This window comes from Callithrix jacchus, chromosome 5 (assembly GCF_049354715.1).
Source record: "Callithrix jacchus isolate 240 chromosome 5, calJac240_pri, whole genome shotgun sequence".
In the NCBI taxonomy this organism is placed as follows: Eukaryota; Metazoa; Chordata; class Mammalia; order Primates; family Cebidae; genus Callithrix; species Callithrix jacchus.
Genome location: NC_133506.1, coordinates 31722075 through 31738272, shown reverse-complemented (window position 1 = coordinate 31738272; position 16198 = coordinate 31722075). Strand labels below are relative to the sequence as shown.

General features: G+C 54.0%; 1 protein-coding gene across 2 annotated transcripts in view; it reads left to right on the top strand.

The window, feature by feature from the left end:
- ACSS1 (acyl-CoA synthetase short chain family member 1) overlaps nt 1–15278 on the top strand; it is a 55374-nt gene extending 40096 nt beyond the window's left edge. The window contains exons 9-16 of one of the 2 annotated variants that reach the window (XR_008481270.2): nt 399–511; nt 793–919; nt 1620–1747; nt 1895–1958; nt 5540–5658; nt 7007–7182; nt 11167–13299; nt 14226–14645. Coding sequence is in view for 1 of the 2 variants with exons in the window: in XM_035298521.3 (XP_035154412.1) it covers nt 399–511; nt 793–919; nt 1620–1747; nt 1895–1958; nt 5540–5658; nt 7007–7182; nt 11167–11170 (731 nt within the window). In the remaining variant the exon portion in view is untranslated. Of the gene's footprint in view, nt 1–398; nt 512–792; nt 920–1619; nt 1748–1894; nt 1959–5539; nt 5659–7006; nt 7183–11166 lie in introns of both variants that reach the window. The other variant, XM_035298521.3, reaches the window with a different exon arrangement.
- The last annotated feature ends 920 nt before the right edge of the window (nt 15279–16198 follow it).

Sequence of the window (16198 nt, the reverse complement as noted above, 5' to 3'; positions counted from 1 at the left end):
CAGAGAAATAACGCGAGGGCAGGATTTGCGGGCACCTTTTTTTGTTGTTGGGCCCGTGTCGAATGGGTGCTGCCCCAGAAGCAATTCATTTTCCATGTCTTCATGTGTAAGTGGGTGGGCTCCGGCCTTCCCCACTTCAAGCAAGGTCCTGACATGGCGAGGGGGCCTGCAGCCAGCTGTGGGACACCAGAGCTCCTGGGGCTGAGGCCACTGTGGGGCCCCCTCTTACATCCGCAGTGGAGGGCACCAGACCCACGTCTGGTCTGCCTCAAAGATCCTCGTGCCCCTGAGGTGTTTCCTTGCCCACAAGAGGGACAGTCCCACCCACCCCCGACTCGGGATACACATGTCCCTGGGTCCAGGGACGATCACGCATTTCTTCCTTGTCCTCCCTGCAGAAACCGGTGGCATCTGCATCGCACCACGGCCCTCGGAAGAAGGGGCGGAAATCCTTCCTGGCATGGCGATGAGGCCCTTCTTTGGCATTGTCCCCGTCCTCATGGATGAGAAGGTGTGTATGGGCTTCCCCTGTGTGGGAGCCACGTGCTCGCCGGCCCTTGGTCCCCGCCTGCCCAGCCCAGCTCCCTCCTGTGTGTCCAGGTCCGTACCTAGCAGGAGGCTGCTGACCTCGCTGGTAGCGTGCAGTGGGTAGCGGCCACGTGGCGGCTTGGGGCCCTCCTCAGGGAGACGGGAGAGCTATGGACAGCTCCCTTGAGGGCAGGGCTGGTCATTTTTTGGCTTGCTTCTCACCCAGTGCTGGCTTTCTCTCACACACATGTCCCGGGTCTGCAGGGCAGCGCCATAGAGGGCGGCAACGTCTCCGGGGCCCTGTGCATCTCCCAGGCCTGGCCGGGCATGGCCAGGACCATCTATGGTGACCACCAGCGGTTTGTGGACGCCTACTTCAAGGCCTACCCAGGTGAGCAGGCCGTCGGGGACCCTCTCGTGCCTTTTCAGCTGCCTGCTGGAATCTTAGCTCAGAACACATTTTTAATGGGATTTGAGTGCAGCACAGTCCGGTGGCCAGGAGGAGGCGCTCCCGAAGCCTGAGTTTGACTCCAGCCCCCTCTCCCTCTGCTGCACCTCCCTGGCTTTCCTTATCTTGGCAGTGGGAGTGAGTCCCCACTCCGGGATGTCCGTGGGGTTACTGAGGTGGGAGTGGGCTGTCCTGCGGTGCAGCCAGGCCCACGGCGAGGTCCTGTTGGCTGCTGGGAAGGGAGAGTGGAGAAGCACCTTGGAAGACTGTCACCAAGGCTGGGAGTTTTCTTCCAGTTTATTTTTGTTTTTTCCCAGTTTCTTTTTTTGTCCGCGGTTTGGAAACTTACGTGAACGCTCTCTCCTCTGTCTTGTTGAAACCAGCGATTTTCAGTCTCAAGCTTGTAAACGAGACTCAAGCGTGTTTTGGAGAAGCGTCCTGGATGCGCTGCTTGTGTCCCTTCTGCTCCCCAAAGTCTCCGTGTCTTGGAGCTGCCTGCCCGTGCTCTGGAGCACACAGAAGCATCGGAGCTGCGAGGAGGGCCGGGGGGTGGGACTTGGGCTGCGCGCTGGGCCGCAGAGCTCTGGGCCCAGTGAGCTGAGGACGTGGGTTCCTGGTGCTGACTCTCCCTGCTGTGGTGCAGGTTATTACTTCACTGGAGACGGGGCTTACCGAACCGAGGGTGGCTATTACCAAATCACAGGGCGGATGGACGACGTCATCAACATCAGTGGCCACCGGCTGGGGACTGCAGAGATCGAGGACGCCATGGTGAGCGCAGGCTGGGCCTCCCCGCTCGCTCCTGCACCTCCATGATGCCCCTGTGGGCCTCTGAGTCGGGGTGGCAGTCCCTGGCCCCAGTCACCTCTGGCACCAGGGGCCGCCACATTTTGCCTTTTTGTTCTCTGTTGTACACAGGCCGACCACCCTGCAGTGCCAGAAAGTGCTGTCATTGGCTACCCCCACGACATCAAGGGAGAAGGTGGGCGTCTTGGAGCAGAGCTCCTTCCTGGTTCCTGACCCCGTGCCCATTGCAGCACCTCTGTACGAGGGGCAGGCGCTGGAGAGCGGGGTGATAGGGTATACTGTGGGCCAAGCTGTTGGTGGTCTTCTCTCTCAAGTGGAAACTGCAGGGGAGGAGGCTGAGCAGCATTTGTGTTAGGCAAGGTTTCTGAAATGCCCCGGCTCTGCTGTCCTTTCAGGACATGCATCCACGGTGGCCGTGACCCATTTGGCCTTGGCTAAGCTTGGGGAGTTTTCACCTCTGTCCATGGTGTATCTGGTTGGGACACCGTCCAGCCCTGTTACAGAGAGTTTATGGGAAAATGTCCAGTCTCGTGTGTCCTCACAGTCTCGGTCAGAGTACTCGAGCCGGCTCTGCAGCCGCCACGTCTGTGTGCCTGAAGCGCGCAGGCTGTGTGCTGCGCTGGGACTCGTTTTGGACTAATCTGACCTGTGGTTCCCACCACACAGATACATGCCGGGGAATGAAGAATGAGGGACTAGAATGGTCTTCTTTACCAAGGCCACATTTTGTTTTGAGTCCACCAGCTTCTAGGTGGCTGGACCTGGGAAGGGGTGGGAGTACCTAGGTGTTGTCACTGCCTGTCCTGGCGTGACCCAGACACACACTGACCCCATGCCAGGGCACTGCTGGGCAGACCAGCCTCCCCTGCCTTTTCCAGTGGCCTGACCCCATGCCAGGGCACTGCTGGGCAGACCAGCCTCCCCTACCTTGTCCAGTGGCCTGACCCCATGCCAGAGTACTGCTGGGCAGACCAGCCTCCCCTACCTTGTCCAGTGGCCTGACCCCATGCCAGAGTACTGCTGGGCATACCAGCCTCCCCCGCCTTGTCCAGTGGCCTGACCCCATGCCAGGGCACTGCTGGGCAGACCAGCCTCCCCGCCTTATCCAGTGGCCTGGCCCCATGCCAGGGCACTGCTGGGCAGACCAGCCTCCCCGCCTTGTCCAGTGGCCTGACCCCATGCCAGGGCACTGCTGGGCAGACCAGCCTCCCCTGCCTTGTCCAGTGGCCTGGGTCAGGCTTGCCCTCCCACTGTGTCCCAGATGTCACCTGCCTTCCTGCACTTCTGTGTGCCACTGTTCCATTATTTACTTAAATGCTTTCTTTAAATGGACCCATTGCAAAATTTAGAATTTATTTCAGTGCTTTACAAACAGCATTTTCAGTTGCCATGGGAAGGGCCCCACCAGCTCTCTCTCACATCCCAGCTGATGAGGCTGGATCAGGTCACAGGGCGGATGGACAATGCCCTTAGCAGCCTTCAGCTGGCAAGCCTGGGATGTGAGAGAGCTGGTGGAGCCCTTGCATGGCGACCTGTCCAGATGTGATCAGGAGGGTCAGCGAGGATGGAGACAAGGGCAGTTCCTCAGGTGTGACTGGGGTAACTTAGTGCCCCCCGAGGGTACCTCACTCTGGTAGGAGTCTGGACCCCTCCTCTGGGAAATCCTGCATTTCATGTCTCTTGGCTGGGACTCCGCAGGGCACTGGTATGTTCTGGGATTTGGAAGCCCCATCTGGGTCCAAGTCTCGTGGCTGAGCCAGCACTTCCTGGGGCCACTGAAACGGGCCTGTGACCGCAGGCATGGTCCACCGTGTCTGGGGCGCAGCAGCCCCTGGACTGAACCCCGTAAAGCAAGTGCACGATCAAGGGAAGGACAATGGAAAGTGAACTGTAGACAAACGTCTGGGTGTCACAGTCACTGTCTGTCATAGGGCAGCCCAGCCTTAGGTCGGTTGGGGTGGTGTTGGGGTGTAGTCTGCTGTGGATGCTGCTGCCGGGGGCGCATTCTGTATGTGTGGAGCTGTTGCAAGTCTCACGTTGCCAGGCCTCGTAATGCCTGCCAGATGTGTGGGGAGAATTTGTGTATCATGCATGTGATGGCGTGCATTTTCCTGATTTCTAATGAATCTGAGCATCCATTCTGTGATTATGAAGAGCTGATGAACAGCTCCTGGTTGGCTGTAGAGCTGCCTGTGAATATCGTCATGTATTTGTCCCCACTCTCTTGTTTTGCACGAGTGCTGAGAAAGGGCAGCCCTGGAGCTTGTCTAGGACACAGACCCAGCAAGCTTCTGGTGCCGCTGGCCGGGCTCTTGTCTCTCTTGTCTCCAGTGTCCTCAGCCTTGCCTGCCTCCTCCTGACTCTTAACTGGCTCCTCTACCCATGTGGGGGGTTTCCTCCCTCCAGCTCCGTCCTCACAAGTAAACAGTCCAGGACCACTTCTGATCCCATCTCAACGGCCAAGATGAGAAAAATGATGTTCTTTCCCTCAAAGATCTCACAACCTAGTGGGGTGGCAACAGGGGGCCTGACAGCTGTTCCCGCACAACATGTGCCATAAACTAGATTTCATGGGTGGAGTCAGGAAAGGCTTCACAGAGAAGGAGGTGGCTGAATTGGGTCTTGAGGGATGAATAGGAGTTTGCCACATGGATCTGGGAAAGCCTTTCCTGCAAAGGCTGTAGATCTTTACAGATCGTAGCTTGTTCAGAAAACCATCCACTCATGCACTTAACAACCACGTGTTGAACACCCCCCATGTTCCAGACATGGCTGTAGATGCTGGGGACACAGCAGTGAGGGAGAGGGTCTCTGCCTCCATAGAGCTAGCATGCTGGAGGGGTCGGGAGTAGCGGGGAGAGACAGACAGAGCAAGAAAGAAGGTCACTGAGGAAATGAGACAGTCAGGTGAAGATGGGCGAAGGTGGCATGGGGCTGGGAAGGATGAGCAGTGGGAGAGCCACACATGTATAGAAGCTTCGTGGGAGAGACAGAGCACCTTACAGGCCAGCGGGGACGGGCAAGCTGTCAGGGATGGTGCCAGGATGAGCAACTCCACTCAAATTAGATCCCTTGTCACAGTGTGAGCCCTTCCTGGACGTGCCAGAGCACTGAAAAACCAAACCTAGCATTTTTACTGAAATCTGGGCTGCCCAGTGCTGCCCAGCAGAACTCTTAGCTGCTCCATGTCTGTGCTGGTCAGGGCGGCAGCCTCTGGCTGCACTTGGTGCTGAATAGCACTTGACGTGTGGCTCATGCAGCCAAGGAGCTGCTGTTTTAATTGAACCGAAATAGTCACCCTGGCCCATGGCACCATGTTGCACACATACCCCAATGGCTGGTGGTGCCCACTTGCTGTACATCTGTGCACCTTCTCATGGAAGTCCCCAGTCAGCCCATGTTAGGGGTTATTTCACAGATGAGGACACAGAGAGGAGATCCCATGTCCCAGATCACACACAGCCAGTCAGTACCAGAGCTGAGATGCCAAGCTCTCAGCCACACGTGAGCACTCACCTGGAGCACTTGTGGAGCTGTTAGAATCACTGCCACTTTTTGTGAAACTGAAGTGCATCTTTGGGTTTGCAACTAAAGATGTGGCAAATGATGTCACTCACATACGACAGCTGCTACGATGTCACTAACATATGACTCCACAGCCCTTTGGATTTCTGGCTGTCTGTGCACAGCACTCTGCCTCGGAGTGGCCTTGTGGTCTAGTAGTCAATACATCCCCAAACTTGCCTTTATTTCCAGCTGCCTTTGCCTTCGTCGTGTTGAAAGACGGTGCGGGTGACTCAGATGTGGTGGTGCAGGAGATCAAGTCCATGGTGGCCACCAAGATCGCCAAGTATGCTGTGCCTGACGAGATCCTGGTGAGCGGTCCTCCCACGCAGCGGGGGCTGTGCTGCTGTGTGTCCCACAACTGTCAGGTGACAATGGTCCTTTAGGAGCATATTACTTTTTTCCAATTAGCATCAAAATTGACAGTAGCTACTTGGTTTTCCTGGGTGGTGGTGAGGATGGTGGGTCACTGTGTTGTCACAGAGGAAGGAGACAGGGCAGGAGATGCAGCTCCAAAAGCTCAGCCAGCTCACCTGTCCAGGAGGTCGCCCGGGCAGGAGATGCAGCTCCAAAAGCTCAGCCAGCTCACCTGTCCAGGAGGTTGCCCAGGCAGGCTTCCACACTCACCCAGCTCACCTGTCCAGGAGGTAACCCAGGGAGGCTTCCATGCTCAGACAGCTCACCTGTCCAGGAGGTCGCCCACGCAGGCTTCCATGCTCAGACAGCTCACCTGTCCAGGAGGTCGCCTAGGCAGGCTTTGGCTCTCGTATGTTGGCGTGTGCAGGCTAGTCACAGAAACGGGGCTGCTGGTGAAGAACCTTAGGAACTTTCATTAGAGACATGGGACAGCCGCGGGGTTCTCCAGCCCTGGTGTGGTTTCTGATCACTTTTCCTGGTGCCAGTGAGGGAAACTGCAGACTCCTCCCGAGGGGTTGGAATCGGGGGAGGATTGGGCAGCCTTGTCAGCCCGTGGCTTTCAATTCCCTCCATTATGAACCTTGCCTGCGGTGACTCCAGGCTTGGTGGCCCTTGGAGGCAGCAGCGCGCAGCTCCATTTGGTATTACGAGAGTTGACAGTTTTGGCCCAGTGACCGGAGTTTCAGGAGACCTGGACTTGCCCTAAGTGAACTGAACTATTTCAAAAGACAGGTCGCTGTGGAAGATCCCAAACACAGCTCGTAATGTATTGTCGTTCGCAGTGAATGGGCCGAGTTGCTTGAAAATGCTCCATGCTAGCTTTTCAAACGTTAAGACAAAACTTTTATCTTCCGTAGTTCTCACCTCTTATGTAAGACAAAACCTGCTGAGTCCCAGGCCAGGGAATGGAGATGAGGTGCTTGGACCTGTTGCCACCTGGGTGCCTGCATGTGGCACAGTGGCAGGACAGACAGGCGGCAGTGTGGGGTGAACATGGCCTGGGTGGACCTTGCCTCGTGGAGGGTGTTGGGATGGGTGGGTTTCAGCTCAGGCCCATATAGTGTGAGGGTCAAGCCGAGACCCTGGGCCTCGCCGTTCTCTGGGGTAGAATCTTACACATCCCTTGTGGATCCCTGGGAGGGCGTCCCCGCTGAGCCGAGCCCTTCTGATCTCAGTGCAGTCCACACTGGCACGGAGGCTGGGCACCATCCATGCTCTAACACTGCGCCCATTCCTTGCCAGGTGGTGAGACGTCTTCCAAAAACCAGGTCTGGAAAGGTCATGCGGCGACTCCTGAGGAAGATCATCACTGGTGAGGTCCATGACCTGGGGGACACTAGCACCCTGGAGGATCCCACTGTCATCATGGAGATCCTGCGTGCCCACCAGAAGTGCAAGGACAAGCAGGCGGCTGCCAAGTGAGCTGGCGCCTTGTGGGGCTCTTGGGATGGGGCGAGCTCCCAAGCCCTGGCTTGTCCTGCCCCTAAGGTAGCCCTGAGGTTGTTGTCTTCCTAAGTCCCAGAAGCAGTCCCCACCCCACATGTGACCCGCACCGCCCTCATGGGAAGCTGGGCTAGGATCCCTTTCTCCCGTCCGTTGGAAGTCCCAGGAGTGTCACCCGTGGAGAGGCTGTTGACTTGGCCAGGGCTGGTTCTGCCATCCTGAGCTTGGTTTCCTGGAATGAAAAGGTGTTGCCATCTTCATTTCCCTGCCCTCTTGAGCCAGCACGGGACAGTGAGGCCCTGGGATGGCACACCTGCTCAGGTAACACAGAGCTAGGAGCAACCATGTTTTCTCCAGATGTTTCTAGATGCAAAGGGCAGAAATTGTATTTCTATACTTTTATGCTGTGGAAGAACAGCGTGCAGCACTCACATGTAGTGTGTGACTTTACTTGAACATGTTCTTTTTAACACGCAGTTATGAGAATCTCCTTTTTGCCTCTGCTGGTGGAGAAACGTGAGGATCGGAGGCCGCACTTTTAATTACTATTAGTGTGTTTGGAAGTTTGAATTGCAGATGTTTGTACCTGTCTGAACAGCTCCCTGAGAACTTCCAAGCCTCCAGTTTCCTTTCCTGGTGACGGTTTCTCCTGTGCTTGGTTGCATATAATGGAGCGAACTCCTAAGCGATGGGGCAAATTTACCCACCGTAGTTCCAAAGCTGCTTCAGTCATGTTCTGTTTCTCCACACTGTAACCCAGAAAGATTTTTGTGTCCCCAGATTCCTCCTGGTAGGAGAGGCAACACGCTCCAAATAGGTGGGCTGTTCGGGGCAGCTACTGGAAACTCAGGTGACTTGTTAGAGCACCAGTTTGGTTAGAGCCAGGTCCTGGCGAATGCTGCCCGACCTTCACTCTGTGGTTGGGGCAGTGAGACCCACTGAAGTCCAAGGGTGAAACTTGGAGGTCTGGATCCAGCCTCTCTCTGTTTTAATGTTCCTTAGGTGCTGCCAACATTAGCAAGATAATGGAAATCACGAGGCTAGCGGGTGCTTACCTCCCAGCGAGGCATGCAGGGGCTGGCGCTTGGCAAGGGAAGGAGGCCCAGTGAGCCGGGTCCCTTAGGGCAGGGAGAGTTTGTCCTCTTTGCCCCACAGTCTTCCCCTCAGGGCCTGTGGCAGTGTTCGGGGGTGTCTGGGCTACTGAGTACCCAGTTATCTAGTTGGCTGTGGCTGTGCTGGTCTCTTGGGTGGGTGCCCACGATGCCCAGGAGGTGGCACTGGCTGCAGCACACACAAATCCTGGGTGGTGGTCTTTTGTCACAGGCTTAGGAACAAAGAGCTGTGCCCTGGGCGTGGGGGTCTGTAGTTGTGGGTATGGCTGTGCATTTGTGAAATGGCTTAGCTTTCCATGTTGCTGACAGGAACCTGGACGTGGTCCCAGGCCTTTGAATGATATATAGGGGAGGGAGTTCAAATAAAGCTCTATTTTGTTCATTTTCTGTTTGTGGTGTTTTTTTTTTTTTTTTTGGTCCAATAATTATACTCTTTTTTTAAAAAAAAATTTTCCTGAATGTAGTTCTACAGACAAAATTGGAAGGGGCCTTTTCTCCTGGGAGGTTCACATGGCAACCCTGACTGCTCCTCGGTGAGCTCACCTGCCTTACCGAGCATGGCTGACTCTGCCGATGCACCATCCACATGTGGCCATTTAGCTGTAACTTAACAGAACAGCAATTCAGTTCCCAGGCTGCAAGTGCCCATAGACCACACGGAGCAGGTCAAATAGGAGCACTGCCACCATCACCTGGAGGTCCGCAGATGGGACTGGGCGAGAGTACAGGCACTGGGATAGAGCGAGGGGGCAGACTGGCTCTGGGCAGCATGCATGAGGAGCACGGCCTGGTCCCTGGGTCATCCCTCTGCCAGAGTGGGCCAGTCTTTCAGCAGGACACACTGAGTCGGTGCCCAGAGGCAGAATCTCAGTGGCCTGGGTCTGCTCCTGCGAGGCCTGGGCCAGCTGCGGCCTCCAGAGCAGGAGCTGGGAAGGGCTGTCCTCGGGGGCTGCATCCTCCTGCACCCCTGACTCGGATGGGCACAGGGATGTGGATGGGGAGTCTGGGGGCTCAGGTGCCCATCTGAGGTGGACTCTGAATGCATGAAGGGCAGCCCTCGGCATGGGGGTAGTGAGGTGAGATCGGCCCCCTCAGCAGGAGGGTGTGTGGCCATGTGCTTCCCAGGGCCAGCACACTGTGAGTGGGCCACACGGAGCATCCCAACAAGCCAGACTGTCCCACCCTGCCTCATGGGAGGGCCATCCTCATTTCTCTTGGGAACCATCCTCTCCAGCTGCAGGGGTGGCTTTGTGACGGTTCTTCCCAGCATTATAGTCCCCAGCCTAAATGACAGGTAGAGGCCTGGCCAGAAGGCGCTGTTGGAACATGACACCTTCGGGAAAGGGACTGCTGCCCTCCACCTGCTGGGCAACACAGGAGGTGGTCACTGCAGGGAGGCCTGGTCTGAGAACAGAACGGCACAGAAGAAGCGGAGCCCAGGGGAACCCGCTGAGGCCCAGTCCCACCCCCAGCCCTGCGCAGCCCCTGGACTGCGCTTCTCCTTTTCAGTTTTCTATCATAACTGAAATGTCCTGACAGAGACCCCACAGTGCCACCGAGAGAAAAGCAGTGGCCGCAGGGGTGAGGCGTCTGAGAGCTGAGAGCGGGACACAGGAACCCCCAGACTGGGGCTCAAAGATGGCCACAGGCCAGCTTGACACATGACGTGTGTAGTGACCACAGTCATGAAGGCAGATGACGTCCAGATGCAGAAAGCAGCCGTGAGCAGTACCTTCTAAGAGTGATTTCCACTTTAAGTGGCTACAACACAAGCTGTTGTGCTCAAAGGGAAATGATTAATTCCCAGAGGGAAATGTGTCTCTTAAACATTAAAAGAAACATGAAATCACGGCTAGCGTTCATGAGCTGACCACACATGTCTGTCTGAAGGTAGATCATGTGCTGCCACTGGGCATGTGTGCACCCTGCCCACCCACAGCTGCCAGCTGACGGTGCTGAAAAGGCACCATGAATCCGCTGCCCCCCTTTCCTCTGCCCAGCTGAAGGAACGTGGTGAGGCTGGCTCGAGGTGTGGGAGTGCCTACAGAGCGCATTCATAGGCACCCACCCCACCCACAACAGCCAATGCCAGGGAACAATGGCAGAGACCCACATTGATGGAGCACTGCACACAAGAAAGGCCCTGTGGCAGGTTTCAGATTCCATGACCCCATCGTACCCTGACGTTGCCTTCTGACACAGACACTATTCTTCCACTTGGCAGAAGAGGTGGGGAGTGGCAGAGCTGGGACTTGGACGGAGCTTGTTCAGCTCCAGAGCCTGCACTCTTGACCTCCATGCTCAGTCAGATGTGCTGCCCCTTCCTGGGACAGCTTTGGAGGAATACTGGCAGCGCTTTCTTTTCTTTACGGTATCTTCCTGCTGAACTTCGTGCAGCCCTACTAATTGGTATTTTGAGGGGAAACAAGACCTAAATCCAGGCCAGGAAGAAGCTTTCCTGGAGACTGTGACTTTTTTTCAAGGGGGGTGTGCCAGTGTGACTTCTACTCTCAGTTACATAACGTTCCCTTTTTTCATTGTTGGGGAATTTGCTATATAACAGGATTAAACCAAATAAGTATATCATTTCTGGGGCTGTGAATACTGATTGGTTTTTCTCTATGGTGTCAAACAGGTAGAAACAAATTTTGTGTGGTCTGAATGTTTGCACCACTTCACTCCCCAAATTCGTATATTGAAATCCTAACCCAAAAGAAGACGGTGATAGGAGATGAGGCCTTTGGGAGGTGATTAGGCCACGAGAGTAGAGCTGTTATAAATGGAGCTAGTGCCCTTATAAATGACAGAAGTGAGCTTGCTTCCTCTCTCTCTTCTCTCTTCCTCCAGGTGAGGACAGTGAACACGGTCATCTGCACACCAGCAAGAGGGCCCTCCCCAGACACCCATCTGCACAGCAGCAAGAGGGCCCTCCCCAGACACCCATCTGCACAGCAGCAAGAGGGCCCTCCCCAGACACCCATCTGCACAGCAGCAAGAGGGCCCTCCCCAGACACCCATCTGGACACCAGCAAGAGGGCCCTCCCCAGACACCCATCTGCCAGCCCCTTGATCTTGTACTTCCCGGCCTCCATAGAAGCAGATTTCTGTGGTCTAAGCCACCCAGCCTATGATATGTAGTTATAGCAGCAGATGAGTACAAATGAACACAACTTTCCTACTTAATATTGCACGGAGGGTGTGACAAAGAACGAAAGGGGTTCTGGACTGTGCTGCATGCTGCCCTACCAGCAGAGTTCCCAGGGCAAGCTGCCTCCCTCAAACTGCAAATTCAGGAAGAAAAGCAAATGCTGTGAAGAACTGCCGGCCAGCTACTTGACTACTTTGGTGCTGACTTGTGGTTACTCTGTAGGGTGCTCACCAGTGTTCCCTTGGTTGCTACAAAAATAATCAACAAACAGAGCTGCTCCAGGGCTTCTGGGCAAGGCTTCCTCCTCCTCTAGCTTCTAGGATTCCTGTTCCGTGTTTACTTGGCATCACTGCAATACCCTTCTGCTATTCCACGAAGAAATTTCTGCCGAGCAAACAGATTGGCTATCCAACCTACTCCCAGCTACCCTGTGGGAGGGCCAGGTCTGCAGAGGCCTCTTCCCTTTTGGGAGTGCAGTTCTGGCTTTTCCACTTGACACTGTGACTTCTTTTCATCATGGATTGTTTAGAAAAATATATATTTCTAAAATTTCTATTTTTTTTCTTTTGAGATGGAGTCTCGCTCTGTTACCCAGGCTGGAGTGCAGTGGCACGATCTTGGCTCACTGCAACTTCCACCTCCTGGGTTCAAGCAATTCTCCTCCCTCAGCCTCCTGAGTAGCTGGGACTACAGGTGCATGCCACCACGCCCAGCTAGTTTTTGTATTTTTAGTAGAGACGAGGTTTCACCTTGCTGGCCAGGGTAGTCTTGAACTCCTGACCTCAGGTGATCTACCTGCCTCAGGTGTTGAGATTACAGGCATGAGCCACCACACCTGGCCTATTTCTAAAATTTCTAAACATTTAGTTTTTGTTATTGGTGTTTAGCTTATTTGCACTGTGGTCAGAGAGCATGTTCTCCTATGACTTTAAGTGCTCTGAAGTTTGGCAGAGCTCCAGCCCAGGCGAGGGGAGGGGTGTTTCCTCAGCGTCTCACCTGCATCCCTGCAGCTGCCCCCCAGCCCAGCACTGCATCTCAGGTGTCTCCTGCAGGCCAGCAGTCCCTCGGCCCCCAGTGCCAAGTGGTGGTGGCAGTTATTCTTCAAGGTCTTCAGTCTTAGAGACACGGGACTCAGGTTCCCCAAACTGGAATGCTATATGTATTTCTTTATTTTCTATTTGCTTTTAAAGTGCTAGTCTATTTCAAAACGAGCTTCCACCAGTATTTTAAAACTCCTAATGCACAAGCCATACCCCAGACCAGTGACACCAGAATTTCTGGGGTGGGACACAGGTATCTTTCCAGATGATTCCAACATGCAGCCAAAGTTGAGAGCCACTGACTTAAAGTTCAGCCCTTCTGGGGTGACACAAGCACAGCTGCAATGCATGAGGCCCAGTTGAAGCCTTTGCCTCTGCTGCCTAGCAGACGCAGCTCTTCCCCATTCTGTGGAATGCCTCTGAGTCCAGTTGCTGCCATTGTGAAGGTGCCCACACTTCCATTATGGAGCCCAACACTGCCATAGCCTCCTGGCACAAGGACTTGAAGGAAGGAAACCGGAGAAGCAGGATCTGAGCCGTGGGAAGGGAAGGAGAAGGCGCTCATCTCCTTAGGTTCGCCTCTCTGGCGTGTGAATGTAAACAGAGTGGAGCAGGAGACTGGGCCCCTGAGAAAACACAGATGCTTAAAGTCAGTTACTGAGTTCAAGAGACCTTTCTCCTGTGAGTTCACAAGTGACTTGTGTTCCAGATTTGCTTCCCTATAAAGACTTGGGAGCTCTGAGGCACTTGCTGAAGTGAGTGAGGGTCTACAGTCAGATACTGATAAACCAGGTGAGTAACCCCGATCCCAATCCCCAGTGCCCACAGCAGTGCCCGGCACATGCAAGTGCCCAGTGGTATCTGCAGAATGAAGAGTGAACAGGCGCCACCCTGACCTAGACGATGAGTGGAAGGACCAAGCTCCGGTCTGCCTGGTGGAGAAAGGCAGGGGACGGAGGTGCCAGCTCAAGCTCTGGAGTTCTCCGGTGGCGGGAGGGGAATGAACAGCTCTGAAGGCATAGGGCAGACCTATGAAGAAGGCAAGCCCCATGTGGCACCTGAAAGCCCTCCTGCCTGCTGCTTTGGCTCACAAGCATCAGAGCGAGGAAATCAGGGTACCCTCCCCCACCTTGCTCTCTGGAGGACAGAAAGGGAAGAAACAGAGAAGACAGGCCCAGTTTCTTTGTCTGGGTAGGGAGAAGGGTCATGCTTTTGCTCAGCTGTCCAGCTAGCTCTTCTCCCTCTATTAAGGCCATGGGAGAGTGAAGGCATCCCTCACAACTTGCTCCCTCTCAGCCATGCTAGAGGAATGCCATCACTCCCCACACTTTCCACTTGTGAGGGCCCAAGTTTGCACTTGGTTCTGTTCTGGTGGCTGTTGCTAATAGCTAAACTGAGGCCCCCACCTGTGCCAGTCTTCATTCCAGATACAAGAAAAGTTGTTGGTTAGTGCCCCTGGAACTGGACCACAGGGAACCATCCCTGGCCAGAGAGGTGACAAGCCAGAGGGCAAGACAGCTACCCTAAACAAACCCAGAAGCAGGAGACAGGAGAGAGCTGGGTGTCCCACACCCTAGGACACTACCAGTCAGCACCTGAGTTTGGAAACCTGTTGTGATCACTAACATTTTCAACTTCTTCTGAAACAGAGTGGAACTTGTCTGGTAAGAGCCACCAGTTGGGTAATCTGGGGTTTTCTCATCTCTCTGTTACTGTAGATCCAAACTTCTGCCACATAGCCTTCTGAATGAACAAACACCTCGGGCAATTTCTTTCCTAAAGAAGGACATGACCTTACCCAAACCACACATCTCTTCATTACTGAGAACCAAGGAAACATTGAACTCTTACAAATATGCATAAGTTTTTTCAACCAACAGAAAAAAAGCAGGACAGTCATCATCAAAATGGAAATGATTACAGTTGACCTTTGAGCAAAGCGGAGGTTGGGGGTGCCAATCCTAGTGTGGCTGAAAAATCCACATATAACATCTGACTCCCCCAAAACTTAATTCTGAATAGGCTACTGTTGGCTGGAAGCCTTACTAACAGCTGTAAACAGTGGATTAACTCACATATTGTATGTTCTATGTGTTATAAACTGTATTGTTACAGTAAACTCAGCTAGAGAAAAAAAATGCCATTAAAAACCATAAGGGGCCGGGCGCGGTGGCTCAAGCCTGTAATCCCAGCACTTTGGGAGGCCGAGGTGGGTGGATCACGAGGTCAAATGATTGAGACCATCCGGGTCAAAATGGTGAAACCCCGTCTCTACTAAAAATACAAAAAATTAGCTGGGCATGGTGGCGCGTGCCTGTAATCCCAGCTACTCAGGAGGCTGAGGCAGGAGAATTGCCTGAACCCAGGAGGCGGAGGTTGCAGTGAGCCAAGATCGCGCCATTGCACTCCAGCCTGGGTGACAAGAGCGAAACTCCGTCTCAAAAAAAAGAAAAAAAAAAAAAAAAACCATAAGGAAGAGAAAGTATCTTTACTACTCATGAAGGGGAAGCGGATCATCACGAGGGTCTTCATCTTCACTGTCTTCACGATGAGTAGGCTGGGAGGAGCAGGGAGGGAGGGGGATTGCTTCTGTCTCGGGTGGCAGCGGCAGAAGAGGTGGAGGAGGTGGAAGGGGAGGCCGGTGTAACTTTTATTGAAAAAACATTCTCCAGTGAGTGCACCTGTGTAGTTCAAACCCGTGTTGTTCAAGGGTCAAGTGCAGTTACTTTCAAGAGATAGTTTCTGGATGTAATAAAACACGATTAATGAGTGCTCTGTGCCAATCATGAAATGTTGGTGTTAAGATTCCAAAGGGAATGAAGGGGTTGGCGGCTCACTTTCCAATAACAGACAAATACGAACGTCCAGCCCGCGGTGGAGGTGACTGCGACTGTCCAGCCCATGGTGGAGGTGACTGCTGAGCGTCTTTCCTTTGAGCACTTTTCCTGCCAAGTCTAGGTCAACCTTAAGAATCCTCTTCATGGGCAATTAGGGCAATTTTCCCGGCCAGCCTCTTTTCAGTGCTCACCTCTGCTCCTCCCTCTCACAGGGTGACCGCACAGTCAGTGAGCCTGTCCTGCCCTTCAACGGGGAGGCTGCTGTGCTGTTCCCACTGAATGGTCAGTGGGCCCCGGGGGCCTGTCCTCTAACATGGTTCATCAACCTCACCAAAGTTGAAACCTCAGATTCTCACTCCAGGAATCTAGACTTGGAGAAGGAGACTACAGTTAGTTGGTGTGGGATACTTGAAATGGGAGAGCCAGGGAAAGCTGGGCTTAGGCGATGCTTTTTTACCATGCACGCGTCCAGGCAGAAAATGCTAGCCTGTTGGCCCTGAGGGGCAGTGTAAATTGCTCCTCAATGCATAAAGGACTGTTCCTCTTATGTGACAGGCAGCCCAGAGGTAGGTAGGTGCTGGCTGAGGTAAACAGCTCAGGGGCACCATTAAGGACCTCGGCTCTTCTGTCCTGGCTGTGTTTTTTAGACATCAAGGTGTTTTCCCGTGGTGTTAAGATGCTACTGCTCCATGCTTAACTCTTGGGTTCCAGGCAGGAGAAGAAGGGGCAGCACTAGTCCCATATGCCCCTTTTATCAGAAATGCAAAAACTTTCCTAAAGGTCAAAAGAATCCCCAGATTTCTGTTTTTATCTTGTGGCAAAATACTGCCTGTGGCTGCCTTAGCTTTAAGAGT